The sequence below is a fragment of the Amblyomma americanum genome, chromosome 2 (genome assembly GCF_052857255.1).
Source record: "Amblyomma americanum isolate KBUSLIRL-KWMA chromosome 2, ASM5285725v1, whole genome shotgun sequence".
Lineage (NCBI taxonomy): Eukaryota > Metazoa > Arthropoda > Arachnida > Ixodida > Ixodidae > Amblyomma > Amblyomma americanum.
The window spans coordinates 223747425-223764236 of NC_135498.1; the positions used below are offsets into that span (position 1 = coordinate 223747425).

The 16812-nt window shown below is 49.0% G+C and overlaps 2 protein-coding genes across 15 annotated transcripts in view; both read right to left on the bottom strand.

Annotated features, from left to right (window-relative positions):
* Positions 1-16812, bottom strand: part of LOC144122196 (polyamine-transporting ATPase 13A3-like) — a 738347-nt gene that overhangs the window by 314886 nt on the left and 406649 nt on the right. The window lies entirely within an intron of this gene.
* Positions 6415-7627, bottom strand: LOC144119437 (uncharacterized). Its single transcript, XM_077652048.1, has one exon. The coding sequence runs from the start codon at positions 7625-7627 to the stop codon at positions 6431-6433; it is 1197 nt and encodes a 398-aa protein (XP_077508174.1). The 3' UTR covers positions 6415-6430.

The window sequence follows — 16812 nt, forward strand, 5'->3', positions numbered from 1 at the left end:
AGAAAGCTGTTGGCGTTCATTGTGTTCATTAGCGCTGGCGTTGACAACGTTCTAAACACCGATGATTTTGAGGAAAGTAAGGGCGCATAACTGGCTTCCTGGATCAGTGGAATAAATGAATGAAAACTTTATTGTACACCGAGAAGGAGCTCCCAAATCCCCGGTCCCGGCACGAAGGCCTGGGACGCTGGTAGCGGATGCTCCGCAGACTAAGGCATTGCTTCTTCACTGCCTCAGCCGCCAGGCGGGTGGCTTAGTGCTGGATGGCGGGGGTCCTCGCTCCGCAGCGACATTTCCCAGGCTTCTCTACTGTTGATGTTAAAGCCGGCTCCCGGAGAATTGGCGCATTCCCAACTTATTAGTGGAGAATTGCGCGGCACCAGGATTCGAGCCCCGGTCCTCTTGCACGCGAGTCGGATGCTCTACCTCTACGCCAACGCTGCCTTCTCCACTGGGTTTCAAAAAAAAAAAAATCCGCGTGTCGATGGAATTGCATAACCAGGCCTGGAGTGCGGCCTGATCTCGGTGACCAAAACCGACAACGCACTCTCTCACCAGTGCAGGATTTGGCCACCCAGGGGCTGTGGGCTGGTCAAGCTGCCTGCGAGCAGCTTTTTTCCCGCCGTCCTCCCATCCAAATGTACGATGGCAAAATAAAGATTATTATTATTATTATTACTTGGCCACAACCTTCTATGATCAAACCAATTAACCCTCGGCCCTCAGCCCCCACGGCTGCGGAGCAACTGACCACGGCGGCGGTCAGACCTGTCACGCAGCAGAGGGTTCTAAGAATCACTGGCTCCGGACAGGCTGCCATTGGAATCTGTATCTGGCAACGTTTAACACTAGAACCTTATATAGTGAGCGCCTAGCAGTGCTGTTCGAGAAACTAGCGGGAATTAAATGGGATGTGATAGGGCTTAGCGAAGTTAGGAGGACAGGTGGGGCGTGTACAGTACTAAAGGACGGACACATACTGAGCTATCGCTGATTAGAATGATAGACGAGAACTAGGTGTGGGATTCCTCATTAATAAAGATATAGCTGGCAACGTAGAGGAGTTCTATAGTATGAAGGAGAGGGTAGCAGCTATAGTAATTAGGCTGAATAGGAGGTACAAGCTGAAAGTGCTGCAGGCCTACGCGCCCACATCCAGCCATGATGACCAGACCGTTGAAAGTTTCTATGAGGAAGTAGAATCGGCAATGAATAAATTAAAATCACAGTACACTCTACTGGTGGGTGATTTAAATGCGAAGGTGGGCAAGAAGCCGGCTGACCACCACGCGGTAAGTGACTATGGGATAGGTTCTACAAATAGCAGGGGAGAGTTGTTAGTCGAATTCGCCGATAGAAATAATTTACGGATCATGAATACCATCTTCCGTAAACGAGAAAACAGAAAGTGGACCTGGAAGAGCCACAGTAGTGAGACTAAAAATGAAATCGACTTCATACTATGCGCTAAACTTGGCATCATTCAGGATGTGGCCGTCCTCGGAAAGTTGCGCTGTAGCGACCACAGAATGGTAAGGTCCCGAATCAGCTTAGACATGAAGAGGGAACGGAAGAAGCTATTGAAGAGGAAGTCCTTTACCGAGTTAGCGGTAAGAGGGAAAGTACAGTAATTCCGGATATCGCTGCAAAACAGATGTTCAACTTTAACTGAGGAAGAAGATATTGATGTTCATACAATGAACGATAATATGACATCAATAATTACGGAGTGCGCAGTAGAAGTAGGTGGTGGGACAGTTCGACAGGATACCGGAAAGCTATCTCAGGTGACGAAAGATCTGAGTAAGAAGCGCCAAAGCATGAGGGCGTCTAACCCTACCGACGGAATAGAACTAACAGAGCTATCAAAGTTAATAAATAATCGCAAGGTAGCCGACATAAGGAAGTTTAATATGGAGAGTATCGAGCATGCTCTAAAGAACGGAGGTAGCCTAAAAGCAGTGAAGATGAAGCTAGGCATAGGCAGAAACCAGATGTATGCGTTAAGAAACAACGAGGGCAATGTCATTAGCAATATGGATAAGATAGTTAACGTAGCCGAAGAGGTCTACACAAATCTGTAGAGTAGCCAATGTAATCAGAGCGTTAATGAAAAAGACAGCAGTGCACAGCAATGCGTCATCCCGCCAGTAACGAAATATGTAGTAAAGAAAGCCTTAGCAGCAATGAAAAGGGGAAAAAGAGCTGCGGAGGATCAGGCAACAGCAGATCTGTTGAAGGATGCAAGGGACTTCGTGCTAGAAAAACTAGCCACCCTGTATACGCAATGCCTTTTGACCTCGACTGTATCTGAAGCTTGGAAGAATGCAAACATTATCTTAATTAATAAGAAGGGAGACGCCAAGGAGTTGAAAAATTACAGGCCAATCAGCTTACTATCCGTTGCCTACAAAGCATTTACTCAGGTAATAGCTTATAGAGTCAGGGCAACCTTAGACATTAATCAACCAAATGATAAGGCAGGCTTTCGTAAAGGATATTCCACAATTGGTCATATTCACAGTAACAATCAGGTGATAGGGAAATGCGCAAAATATAAACAACCTCTATATATAGCTTTCATTGATTACGATAAAACATTCGACTCAGTGGAAACCTCAGCAGTCATACAGGTATTGCGTAATCAGGGGGTAGAAAAGCCTTATGTCAAAATAGTAGAAGATATATATAGCAACTGCACAGCTATCATAGCCCTCCATAGAGTCAGCAATAAAATCCTAATAAGGAAGGGCGTCAGGCAAGGAGACACGATCTCGATAATGCTATTCGCCGCCTGTTTACAGGAGGTATTCCGAGCCATGAATTGGGAGCAGTTGGGAATAAGAATAAATGAAGAATACCTAAATATTCTGCGATTCGCTAATGACATAGCCTTGCTGAGTCACTGACGAGATGAAATGCAAATCATGATCAATGAGTTAGACAGGCAGAGCAGAACGATGGGTCTAAAAATTACCATGCAGAAAACCAAGGTAATGTTCAACAGCCTAGCAAGGGAACAACAGTTCACAATTGGCAGCGAGAGCCTGGAAGTTGTGAAGGAATACGTCTACTTAGGGCAGGTTGTGACAGCTGATCCGGATCATGAGAGGGAGATAACTAGAAGGATAAGAATGGGGTGGAGCGCATATGGTAGGTTCTCGCAGATCATGAGCGGCAATTTACCAATTTCCCTCAAGAGAAAAGTGTACAACGGCTTTATCTTACCGGTACTCACCTACGGCTCAAAAACGTGGAGGCTAACGATAAGAGTTCATCTTAAGTTAAGGACAACGCAGCGAGCCATGGAAAGAAAAATTATAGGTGTAACGTTTATTTATTTATTTATTTACAATACTGCCAGTCCCATCAGGGACCATAGCAGGTGGGCGAACAAAAATGACAAACATGATAAAAATTTGAGCCGTGCACTTTGGAATACAAATCAAACACACGTGAACAGAAAGGAACAAGAAAAATACAAGAAAAGGTAAACAATAGCAAGGAAAAAGAAAAATACATGTCTAGGAGTCGGGTAGAGCATTGCCATAAGGAATTCAATTAGAGCACATGGGAACACAGCAGCGGAAAAAATAAGACTTTCTTCACAATTAATTAACAATCTAATGAAGTGATGAGAGGCGGTTGAGTATGTCAGTGAAACTGCTTTATTCGTTAATTGATAATGATTCTATCCGTGACGTGAACTGAGATAATGTGGTTGCTGTTATGATTGAGGGATCAAGGCGATTCCATTCTCTGATCACGAGGGGAAAGTACGAATACATGAACGTGTCGTTATGGCATGAGTATTCTGTTATCGCGGCTGCGTGTTTATGCCTCGACGGGCGTGATTGCGAGAAAGATATGTATTTTGATACGTCTATCTTGTAGTAGTTGTGCATCAGGTGAAATAAAAATTTTAGTCGTGCTTGTTGCGCTCTTGATGATAGCGTCTCTAAACCCGAAATAGCCGCGAGGTTAGTTGGTGAATCTGTGCGCTTATATTTGTTGTGTATAAACCGCAATGCTTTACGCTGTACTTTTTCTAGTTTTGTTACATTAGTCACTGAATGGGGGAACCAAACTGTGTTAGCGTATTCTAAAACTGGTCGAACGAAAGTAGTATATGCGAGAAGCTTTGTCGATGTGGGTGCAAGGCGCAGACATCTTCGAAGAAAAAATAGTTTGCGTAATGCTTTCGAGGTTATGCTAGCAATGTGCGCGTCCCATCTGAGGTCAGAAGTTAGTGTGATGCCTAAGTACTTATGCTGGTGAACTTTCGTCAGTATTCTGCCATTAACAAAGTACGGAAAATCATAAGGTTGCCTTTTTCTTGTTACCGTCATGCAAACAGATTTAGTCGTGTTTACCGTCATTTGCCATGTTTTGCACCATTCGGTTATTTTGTTCAATGAATCGCTGAGTGAAATGTGGTCTTCGTAGCTGTTAATTGTTTTATAGATAATGCAGTCATCGGCGAAAAGTTTGATGTTAGAATCGATATTGTTGGTTATGTCGTTGATGAAAATTAAAAATAACAGTGGCCCCAACACGGATCCTTGAGGTACACCTGATATGACGGGTACTGTCGCAGATTCCATCTTCTGAAACAGTACGAATTGTGTCCGGTTTGATAAGTAATCTGAAATCCAATCTAAAATTTCCCCATCCCCGATGGCACCCCGTAACTTTGCTATTAATTTGTTGTGGCAGACGCGATCGAATGCTTTAGAAAAGTCCAATAATATAATGTCAGTCTGGCTACAGTTATTGATGGCGAATGCAAGGTCGTGCACAACCTCTGTAAGCTGTGTGACGGTTGATAGCCCATGACGGAATCCATGTTGGTTTGGAGATAACAGATTGTGTGTATCAAGGAAGTTTGTTAGGTGTTGAAGGATGATATGCTCGAGCATCTTGCAAGCCGTGCTGGTGAGAGATATTGGTCTATAGTTCGATGGTAATGTGGTGTCTCCTGTTTTGTGTATTGGTATAATCTTTGCCTTCTTCCAGTCGTCCGGTAAAGTTGATGACTCGAGAGATTTACGAAATATTAGACCCAAGTATCTGCTGCACCATTCTGCGTATCGTTTCAAGAAATCGTTTGGGATATTGTCTGGTCCGGGTGATTTTTTAGGGTCAAGCGTGAGTAATAGATTAAAAATGCTGGCATCTGATATGATTAAAGGGTCAATGCGTGATGTTTGATTGCCGTAAAAGTCCGGGAGATTACCGTCATCTTTTGTGAAACTTGAGTGAAAAAACGTGTTGTACGCATTAGCATTGTTAGCTCTATCTTCTGGAGACAAGTCGGATAACGGGTTCTTAGTTGGACGGAAATGGTTCCAAAATCTATGCGGGTTGTTTGTCAGAAAGTTAGGCAGTGTTACATTGAAGTAGTGTTTCTTGGCCCGTTTGCCTATCTCTCTGAACTTCGCGATTGCGCACGCTAGTTTTGTAGTTTTAGAAGGACATGAACCATGATTTTTGATAGAAATACGCAACCTTTTCACATGACGTTTAGCGTGGATAACATCCCTTGTTACCCATGGACTGTTTCTTTGTGGACGCTTAGTTTTTAGTGGAACATGATTAGTTATGCAGTGTGAAACCATAGTCTTAAAATGAAGCCAAACCCTGTTAATATTGATTGAGGGGTCGGAGACCATATCACTGAATGCTTCAAATTCATGTGCGAGGTAGGTTAATATGCTGGCATTATCAGCCTTATCGAAGTTCAGTGTTGTCTTTACATCAGATCGTTTTTGTATTGAGCAGTCTAGAGGTAACAAACATAATGGTATGTTGTGATCAGAGATGCCTTCGATGATTTCTGTCTGCGCTTGGTGTACTGGAAAGTGATCACTGATTAGTATAAGATCGAGTATATTGTTTGCTGATCCTTGCTTGCGCGTTGGTTCTAGGATAATTTGGTGGAGATTAAAGGAGAGCATTAAGTCAAAAAGAGCTTCTGAAGATGATGATGTGTGTTGCATAGTTATCCAGTCGACGTCCGGAAGGTTAAAGTCACCCATGAGAATGATTCTAGTGCTGCAAGCATATTGTTGAAGGAAGTCATGAATGACAGAAATGCACTCATCTCCTGAAGAGGGACTCCTATACAAACAGCCTACACAGACAGTAGTATTGTTGCAGAGAAGTCTGCAGAATACGCTTTCAGCACCCGACACATCTGGGAGCATAACAAACGGCAGGGTTTTCTTTATCAAGAGAGCCACACCACCGCCACGGGAGTCTCGGTCTTTCCGAATGACTGAGTAGTTGGGTGGTGCGATTTCATGACTCGAAATTTCTGGTGAAAGCCAAGTCTCCGTGACGGCGACAATATCAGGTTCCCGATCAATTAATAAGTTTTCTAAGGATTCTACTTTGTTTACTATGCTCCTTGCGTTTACATTTATGATGGTCAGTGCTTTAATCGTGCTCTTCCCCGTGTCGTTGGTGGGCTCCTTTTTTCGACTGTCTCCTCCTGCTCTTCGTTTTTTTTCAGCGGAACTTTGTCGTTCGTTTTATGATCCCAAACAAAGGCGCAGCTGTTTATAAATAATTTGTCGAAGGCAAGCGAAACTTTGTCCCCTTTTTGTCGATTTTCTTTGGCACTGTTCCACAGTTTTTTTCTGATTTCTCGAATTCTCGGAGAGAAATCTTCCCCAATGGCATATTTCGTGTCTTTAAGTTTAAAACCTTGCTTCAGTATTGCTGACTTGTTACGGGCATCCAGGAGTTTAAAAATTACCGGTCTATTCTTATTAGCCTGCGGCCTGCCTAACCGGTGAATACGTTCAAAGGCAACTGGATCGAGCTTTAGGGTATCTTGAATGATACTTTTGTTGACAGCCTGCTCCAGAGTTTCGGTTGATTCTTCTTCATCTTCTGGTAGTCCATAAACAATTAAGTTTGATCTCCTGCTTCTGTTCTCAAGATCATCTATCTTTTTTTGCAGTGATTCTATTACGTGATTCATGCGAGAAATCTCAGTTTGACAAGACTGCACTTTAGTTTCTAGAAGTGTTATGGCATCTAACTTGTTTTCGATGTCTGTCAGCCGTTTTTCCTTTATTTCTTTAATATCTTCCGCAATATCCTTCAGTTGTTTAGCGATTTGTGCCATTTCAGGGCCGGGATTTGTTTCGACGTCCCCTGATAACAGGAGGAGTTTGCACAGGAATACAGCAACATCAAACACTTCAAGACACAGCTGCGGGCACGGCAGCACTACCAAGAAACGGTCGCTAGAGCGAAAGCATTTGCCAAAACGCCTGCTCACCTGCACAATGAAGACGAAAGGATTAGCGCACCGCATGCTAGTAGTGCCGCCGAGCCCACTGCCGATGCAATTCCTGGGAAGGGTATATGTAGCCCATTCATGTGGTGGCGCTCCCAGCAGATCATGCGTAGAAAGGTGCACGCACGTTGCTGCTCCCGGATAATGTGGTCGAAGAAATTCCGCTGACGTCAGGGAATCGCACGCATGGAAACAAGTTCCGTTCACCGGCGAGGTCACCCAGGCTATCTCGGTAGGTTCGATGCCGCTGGTAGTACCGTGAAGAATCAGTCCAAGGGCGAGCTGCACAATGAAGACGAAAGGATTAGCGCACGGCATGCTAGTAGTGCCGCCGAGCCCACTGCCGATGCAATTCCTGGGAAGGGTATATGTAGCCCATTCATGTGGTGGCGCTCCCAGCAGATCATGCGTAGAAAGGTGCTCGCACGTTGCTGCTCCCGGATAATGTGGTCGAAGAAATTCCGCTGACGTCAGGGAATCGCACGCATGGAAACAAGTTCCGTTCACCGGCGAGGTCACCCAGGCTATCTCGGTAGGTTCGATGCCGCTGGTAGTACCGTGAAGAATCAGTCCAAGGGCGAGCTGCACAATGAAGACGAAAGGATTAGCGCACCGCATGCTAGTAGTGCCGCCGAGCCCAAGAGACCGGAAGCTGGCAGAGTGGGTGAGGGAACATAGACGGATTAGTGACATCCAAGTCGAAATCAAGAGAAAGAAATGGGCCTGGGCAGGGCATGTAATGCGAAGGCAAGATAACCGCTGGTCCTTAAGGGTAGCGGAGTGGTTTCCAAGAGAAAGTAAGCGTAGCAGGGGGCGGCAGAAGGTTAGGTGGGCGGATGAGATTGTTTGCAGGTAAAGGGTGGATGCAGCTGATAAAACACAGGGTTAATTGGAGAGACATAGGAGAGGCCTTTGCCCTCCAGTGTGTGTAGTAAGGCTGATGATGATGATGAAAAAATTATTAGTGGACGCCTCGATCACGCTTTCAGGTACGTGGCGGTTGTCCGAGAGATATATGGGCTGCATGCTTTAGGCGCTGACAACGCTGTGGCAGACGCGCGGCACTGCAGCAATAGGCTGCAGAGTTGACTGGGTGACCAACCTCTCGCGATCAACCATTAACTGCCACCTGCCAGTGCGGCAGGGTAAAAATGAAAATTGGGTTTTGAGGAAAGGGAATGACGCAGTAACTGTCTCGCATATCTCGACCACCAGAAGGAGGCGTTCATGGCCGCGGAACAGTGCGGACGTGCGTCGCATAGACTCCGCAGATTCTGACCCTTGTGGACTTTCACAACCCACTGGGCCACCAAATTTTGTTTGTAGCTTGGAGGAAACACAAGCTGGACCACTTGGACACCGAATTCATGGTGGTAGGAACAATTTTTGGTTTTTGTACCGGACTTGAAAGATTCCACGTGGCCGAGCGGGTGCTAGGCCCAACGAGGCTTAGCTCGACTACGGGCGCTCGCGGGCACCCCTGCTCGCACTGAGGCGACGATGCAGCCCAGTACGGACCCCCGCCCACGAGTTACCCTAGCCTTAAACCGACAATAAACAGACTACCCCAGAATTTATTGGAAGCCCAGAAAATAGACGAGGACTACCTCGGCGCCACCGACTCCGAGAACTCGGTAGACGGGGAGATCGAGGATGCTGCCATGCGAGAGCAGCAACCCGACGCCCTTAGAGATGACGAACCGAACTGGGAATTGGCCCTGTCCAAACGCCAGAAGAAGCGACAAAGGAAGAACGAAGGGAACGCTCCCGGGAATTTTCTGTCGACCGCTCAAGGCGACCTCAGCGGAAAAACCCCGGCCACTGCGCCAGCTGCCGCCGCCTCGAATAGCGGCGAGAGGAGAGCGCAGCCGCGGCCTAGGCCAAGGCTGCCCCCGCTCCCCAAGGGTGACTTCAAGATCATTTTGCGGCCGAAAGGACTCGTCGTCAGGTCGCTCCAGACCTACCAAGTTGCCCACGCTGCAGTGGTAGCGTGCAACCACCAATGTAAAGGAGAAGATCTGATCATCAGACTTCGCACGGGATCCAGCATCATAATAGTGAGCACGGCAAGCGAGATGGCCGCGCAACACGTGAGACGCATTTCCAACTTCACATTCGGGGAACACTCATACAATGTTAATGCTTATGTGTCAGCTGCGGAAGGCACCCGCCGCGGCGTGATTCACAGAGTGGACTTCGCCGGTAGAATTTAAAGCAAACTTGCGGGTGCGGCCTCAAGGAGTCAAGATTCACAGCACCAGAATGCTAGGAAAATCCAAGTCAGCCGTCATCACCTTCGACGGCCCCATAGTCCCAAAGCAAGTCATTTACTACAGAGGTGAGATATGGTGCTACCCGTACGTCCCACGCTGCAAGTATGCTATATTTGCTGCCAACAAGGCCGCCGATCCGATGTGTGCCCCAACCCGGTAGCCAAAACGTGCAGGCAGTGCGAAACGCAAAATCCGCATGAGGGCCACCAATGTGCACCCAAATTCCTGATCTGCGGCGGTAGCCACGTCACCGGATTCAAAGAATGCCAAGACAAGTTGAAAAAAGCCAGGGAGCTGCGCAACAGCCACGGCGGCAGCGGAGGCGGCCGCGGCAGCCACAACAGCAGACGCCGTAGCCGGGACGACCTCGGCAAGGAGCTGCGGTGGTTCAGCTCCTTGCCGCGGTCTCCCCCCCCTTGCGAGGGGGGGGGGGGGAAATAAACATAACACAAACACAAACGACAACAATGCGCCTAAGCAGCAGGAGGACGCGAACAAAATAATCACAGCCCTAAGACGCGAAATAGAACTCGCCCGCGTCAGGCAGAGCGAGCTAGAACGTCAGGTAGCCGAGCTCATGAAGGCAGTAAGCAGCCCTCCGCAGCCGCAACCCAAGGAAGCCCAACTGCCGCTATCGCCGCAAGCAGGCAAGGAGGAATTTAACAATTTTAAAGCTGATATGCAGCAGATGATGCAACAAACTATGCAACAGATGATGCAAGAAATGCAACTCCAAATCACAGAGATACGGAGCTCAATTCGCAATCACAAATTCACCGAGAATATTAGAGAGAAGGCATACCACCGACCTGCACTGGCGGCCCTCGCCAACACGATGACAAACAACACGGAAGCTTAAACATGACCAGCAAGACCTTAAGCAAACAAGAAAACCTAGAAATTTGGCAGTGGAACTGCAGAGGCTATGGAAGGAAGCAAGACCTACTTCAGCAATACATTCACACATAGCAAACGCCACCCGACATTATAGCGCTTCAAGAAACGGGTGCCACACCAACCCTAGGAGGATACACGTGCTGCGAAACCCAGGAAAAAGGAAGAACGGCATTCTTCGTCAACAAAGCGATCATAGCCATATGTCATGACAGGATGGCCGAAACGGACATAGAACACGTGATCGTAGAAATTATCCCAAAGAAAAAGAGGAAAGGGGGCAGCATTTTCATCGTAAATACCTACAGCCCGCCGAAACAAAACAAGGCAAAATTCCAAGAGCTCTTCGAAGGCGCCAGCAAACTGGCAAAGGGCAACACGCTAGTCGTCTTAGGCGATTTTAATGCCAGGGACAGGAGCTGGGGATAAAAGAATTTCAATGCTGAAAGAAAGACACTAACAGAAGCGGCAGAAACTGAAGGCTATAATCTCCTCACAGACCCGGAAACTCCGACCAGAATAGGCAATAGCGTCTGTACCGACATCTGCCCGGATCTCACTTTCATTAACCCTTTCGACCCTGGCGTCTTCAGTTGATGACACAAAGTAAAACGTAATTCTCACTTGTAAAACCGAAACTGAAACCAATAATTTTTTTGTGGAGTGTTCCTCCGAGAGCTCTATCGCCACTGACATCAGCACCAGAGCATTTTGTACAAGCTCAAGCGAAGCCGACGACGAAGTTATCACTCGTACCATGGCTGATCAGCCTTCAGGTAAGTATCGATTTTCACTATAAATACCTTTTAAAGTCTCGAGTATTTGTGGCTGATATTTTTAATATTTATGTCCTACTGTTAGCGTAGGCGGCATGTGAAAAATTGTAGGCCTAACCTGCATACTTTTTCTGTAGCGGTCTTTTGTTTACATGTTCACTTTTGACGACATCAGGGCTTAGTGGTTGCAAGTCGTGCGTTTGTCGTTTTATCCGCGTTCTCTTTCATATTTTTCAGGTGCATCGATACCGGCGGCGTTATTTTATTCAAGCCATGGTAAACGCTCCCGACGCTTGCAAGAATGCACGGATAATCTCTTTGAACAACTGGATAACGGTAATTTATCAGACGTGGAAGACGAGTGTGGCGAGTCTGGCGGCAGCGGTGACGAGGGGGACGAAGCGTTTGGAGCCCCGGCGGAGAGCGAGAGTGATAGTTCAGAAGCTGACTGGGAAGATGATAGCACACAAGCAACGGCAAGCGGATGGGCGAGAAAACCTTTCAAGGTGCCAGAGACTGTATTCAAAGGGGCAGCTCGCGAAGACCTTCACATCGAAGGGGACATACCCTCACCATTTGGTTATTTTAGCCGTTATGTCCCGAAGAGCGTCTTTACTGAGCTTGCTGAGAAAACAAATCAGTACTCGGTTTTTCAGTATGGCAAGTGTGTAAACACTGATGAAGATGAAATCAGCCGTCTGGTGGCTCTTTATCTGATAATGGGTGTCCTGAAATATCCAAGGTTGCGCCTATATTGGAAGCCTGCAATGAGAACTGCTCTCATCGCATCATGCGAGATCTCGCGCAACCGCTTCGAGAAGCTTCGCAACACTCTTCACATCGTTGATGCGAACAAGCCAGACATCAATGACAGACTCTGCAACGTGAGACCTCTGCTCAAGAATTTTCAAGCAAAGTGCCACGATCTCGAGGTAGAGGAGCATCTGTGCATTGATGAGCAGATTGTTCCTTTCAAAGGCCGTTTGGACATAAAGCAATACGTGAAGGGCAAGCCTCACCCTTGGGGTGTGAAGGTATTCATGCTATGCGGGGAGTACGGCCTGATTTATAATTTCTTGGTATACCAGGGCTCTACAACAAAGCTGAACGAGAGTGAAAAACAGCTATATGGTGTGACAGGTGCAATCGTTTCGCACCTGGCCAACCGAATCCCACCGTTTGTAGGCCACAAACTTTTTTTTGATAATTACTTTACTTCGTTGCCCATGCTGCGCGCCCTGCGTGAACAAGATATATTTGCAGCTGGTACTGTACGCATGAACAGGTGTGAAAAGTGCCCGCTCATGAGTGAAAATCAACTAAAGAAAAATGGTCGAGGCTCATCTGACAGTTTGGTCAGCAATGACGGCAAGATTGTTGTGACGCGGTGGCTGGACAATCGAGCCGTAAATATGGCCTCAAATTTTATCGGTGTAGAAGAGGAGGATACAGCACAGCGCTGGAACAAGGTGGACAAATGTTTCATTGATGTGAAACGCCCAGCTGTAGTCGGAGCGTACAACCGAAGCATGGGAGGTGTGGACAAAACGGACTTCCTTGTAGCCTTGCACAGGACCACAATTCGTTCAAGAAAGTGGACCCTCAGAATGATTTTTCATTTTGTGAATCTTGCTGTTGTGAACTCTTGGTTAGAGTACAGACGTGATGCTGATGTGCGAGGAGTCTCATCGAATGAGCAACCTGACCTCCTGGACTTCACCCTCAGAATCACTGATGCTCTTGCAAAGAAAGACGAAAAATGCAAGATAATAAAGCGTGGTAGGCCATCCTTGTCTCCACTAGAGCCCAGGAAGCAAGCTCGCTTTACGGAGAATAGGCCTATAGAAGATGTGAGGTTCGACCATGTTGGACATTGGCCAATTCACACCAACGCTGGGGCGCAGCGGTGTAAAATGAACGGTTGCACAGGGAAAGTTCGGGTTTTTTGTGAAAAATGCAAGGTGCATCTGTGCTTGACGAAGTCGAGGAATTGCTTCAAGAACTTTCACACAAAGAAATAATCAAATTTGTGCTTAGTTTTTGTTGTAAGAGCGGCATGAAATAAAGTGAACATTTTTTCATTCCTACACCCACTTAGTCCTGACGCCCTTTATTGAGGACATGAAGCCAAATCGGTAATAACTTCACACACAAGCTTTATATTTTGTGAGCATGTCATTCTGACCTTCCAAGTGAAGAAAATGAGAGAGAAACAAATCTGCGATAAAAATAAAAAATTCTAGGGCTACGAGCCACTACGAGCCATTCTAGATGTAGATACACTCGTCAGAAAGCTGCATGCACTGTTTCGGTCTGCTCGTGTCAGTTCTCGGGACTGGCAATGTCCGATCTAGACTCGCTGGCCGGCCGAGCCCCGGCAAGTGCGCTTCCTTGTGTCAGTGTGTGTATCGGGTGAAGCCAACCGCGAGTAGCTCGCACAGCAGTACTGAAAGTGGCAGCTCGCATCACGAGCCGTTCGAGGGATAGATACACTCGACAGAAAGCTGCAGGAACTGTTTCAGTCTGCTCGTGCCAGTTCTCGGAATTGGCGTTGCTCGACCCAGACTCGCTGGCCGGCCGAGCTTCAGCAAGTGGGCTTCCTTGTGTGAGCGCGTGTACAAGGTGAAGCCAACCGCAGATAGCTCGCACAGCACTATTGAAAGCGGAAGCTCGCGTTACGAGCCGTTCGAGAGGTAGATACGCTCGACAGGAACTTGCATGCACTGTTTCGATCTGCTCGTGCCAGTTCTCGGGACTGGCGGCGTCCGACCCAGACTCGCTTGCCTGCCGAGCCCCGGCAAGTGCGCTTTCTTGTGTGAGGTGTGTGTGTCGGGTGAAGCCAACCGCGAGTAGCTCACACAGCAATACCGGAAGCGGCAGCTCGCATCACGAGCGGCTCGAAGGGTAGATACACTCGACGGAAAGCTGCATGCATTGTGTCGGTCTGCTCGTGTCAGTTCTCGAGACTGGCGACGTCCGACCCAGACTCGCTGGCCGGCCGAGCTCTAGCAAGTGCGCTTCCTTGTGTGACGGCGTGTACAAGGCGAAGCCAACCACGGATAGTTCACACGGCAGTATCGGACGCGACAGCTCGCATCACGAGCCGTTCGAGGGGTAGATACACTCGACAGAAAGCTGCATGCGCCGTTTCGTTCTACCCGTGCCAATTATCGGGGCTAGCATTGCCCGATCCTGACTCGCTGACCGATCGAGCCCCAGCAAGTGCGCTTCTTTGTGTGACATTGTATACGAGGTGAAGCCAACCGCGAGAAGCTCGCACAGCAGTACTGGAAGTGGCAGCTCGCATCACGAGCCGTTCGAGGGATAGATACACTCGAGAGAAAGCTGCATGCACTGTGTTGGTCTGCTGGTGCCAGTGGCACACGGGGGGTACGGTAATTCCGAGAACCCGTCGCCGCAACAAGGTGCCGCACGTTTTCGGTCCGGAGGTTCGGAATCACCGTAACCCAATGTGCCGTACTCGTAGTCACGACTACGGCACACGAGGGGTACGGTAATCTCGAGACCCTGTCGCCGCAACAAGGTGCCGCACGTTTTCGGTCCGGAGTTCCGGAATCACCGTACCCCAAAGTGCCGTACTCGTAAAATGTAAGTGAGAAGGGGAGGGGGTGTTGCGCAATCACGGATAGCGAGACCGACCGGGTCCGGACCCCAAACCTTGGCACCCGATCTCGCACACCTCCCGTTTTCAATTTTTGCAAAAAGTGTTGCGCTCTCTGCGTGATGACGTCATCGCCCCGACTCTAGTTTCACGAGTACGGCACACGGGGGGGTACGGCAATCTTTAGACCCTGTCGCCTCAACCAGGTGCCGCACGTTATCGATCCGGAGGTTCAGAATCACCGTACCCCAATGTGCCGTACACGTAGTCACGACTACGGCACGCGGGGGTACGGGGATCCCGAGACCCTGTCGCCGTAAAAAGGTGCCGCAGGTTTACGGTCCGGGTGGCCCGACTTCCCGTACCCCCGCGTGCCGTACTCGTAGTCACGACTACGGCACACGGGGGGTACGGTAATCTCGAGACCCCGTCGCCGCAACAAGGTGCCGCACGTTTTCGGTTAGGAGAGCGCGACTTCACGTACCAACGTGTGCCCTACACGTAGTCACGACTACGGCACCCGGGAGTACGGTAATCTCGAGACCACGTCGCCGCAACAAGGTGCCGCACGTTTTCGGTCCGGAGGTTCGGAATCACCGTACCCGCGCGTGCCGCACTCGTAATCACGACTACGGCACACGGAGGTACGGTAATCCCGAGACCCTGTCGCCGTAAAAAGGTGCCGCACGTTTTCGGTCCGGAGGTTCGGAATCACCGTACCCCCGCGTGCAGCACTCGTAATCACGACTACGGCACACGAGGGTACGGTAATCCCGAGACCCTGTCGCCGTAAAAAGGTGCCGCCCGTTTTCGGTCCGGGTGGCCCGACTCCCCGTACCCCCGTGTGCCGTACTCGTAGTCACGGTAATCTCTCGACAACACTACACGGTTTGCTAGAAAAGACAGTCTTTATTTTAGCGCGGCCGCCGCCGATGCGGCAGACACTGGTGGGCCCGGCGGGGTCAGGAGCCGTGCGTACAATGTGAAGCCAACACCGAATAGGTCACACGGCAGTACCGAAGGAAGCAGCTCGCACTACGAGCCATTCTAGATGTAGATACACTCGTCAGAAAGCTGCATGCACTGTTTCGGTCTGCTCGTGTCAGTTCTCCGGACTGGCGATGCCCGATCTAGACTCGCTGGCCGGCCGAGCTCCGGCAAGTGCGCTTCTTTGCGTGACCGTGCGTACAATGTGAAGCCAACACCGAATAGGTCACACGGCAGTACCGAAGGAAGCAGCTCGCACTTCGAGCCATTCTAGATGTAGATACACTCGTCAGAAAGCTGCATGCACTGTTTCGGTCTGCTCGTGTCAGTTCTCGGGACTGGCGATGCCCGATCTAGACTCGCTGGCCGGCCGAGCTACGGCAAGTGCGCTTCTTTGCGTGACAGTTTGTACAAGGTGAAGCCAACCCCAAATAGCTCACACGGCAGTACCGAAGGAAGCAGCTCGCACTACGAGCCATTCTAGATGTAGATACACTCGTCAGAAAGCTGCATGCACTGTTTCGGTCTGCTCGTGTCAGTTCTCGGGACTGGCGATGCCCGATCTAGACTCGCTGACCGGCCGAGCTTCGGCAAGTGCGCTTCTTTGCGTGACCATGTGTAAGAGGTGAAGCCAACCCCGGTTAGCTCACACGGCCGTACCGGAGGAAGCAGCTCGCACTACGAGCCATTCTAGATGTAGATACACTCGTCAGAAAGCGGCATGCACTGTTTCGGTCTGCTCGTGTCAGTTCTCGGGACTGGCGATGCCCGATCTAGACTCGCTGACCGGCCGAGCTTCGGCAAGTGCGCTTCTTTGCGTGACCATGTGTAAGAGGTGAAGCCAACCCCGGTTAGCTCACACGGCCGTACCGGAGGCGGCAGCTTGAGTTACGAGCCGTTCTAGATGTAGATAGACTCGTCAGAAAGCTCCATGCACTGTTTCGGTCTGCT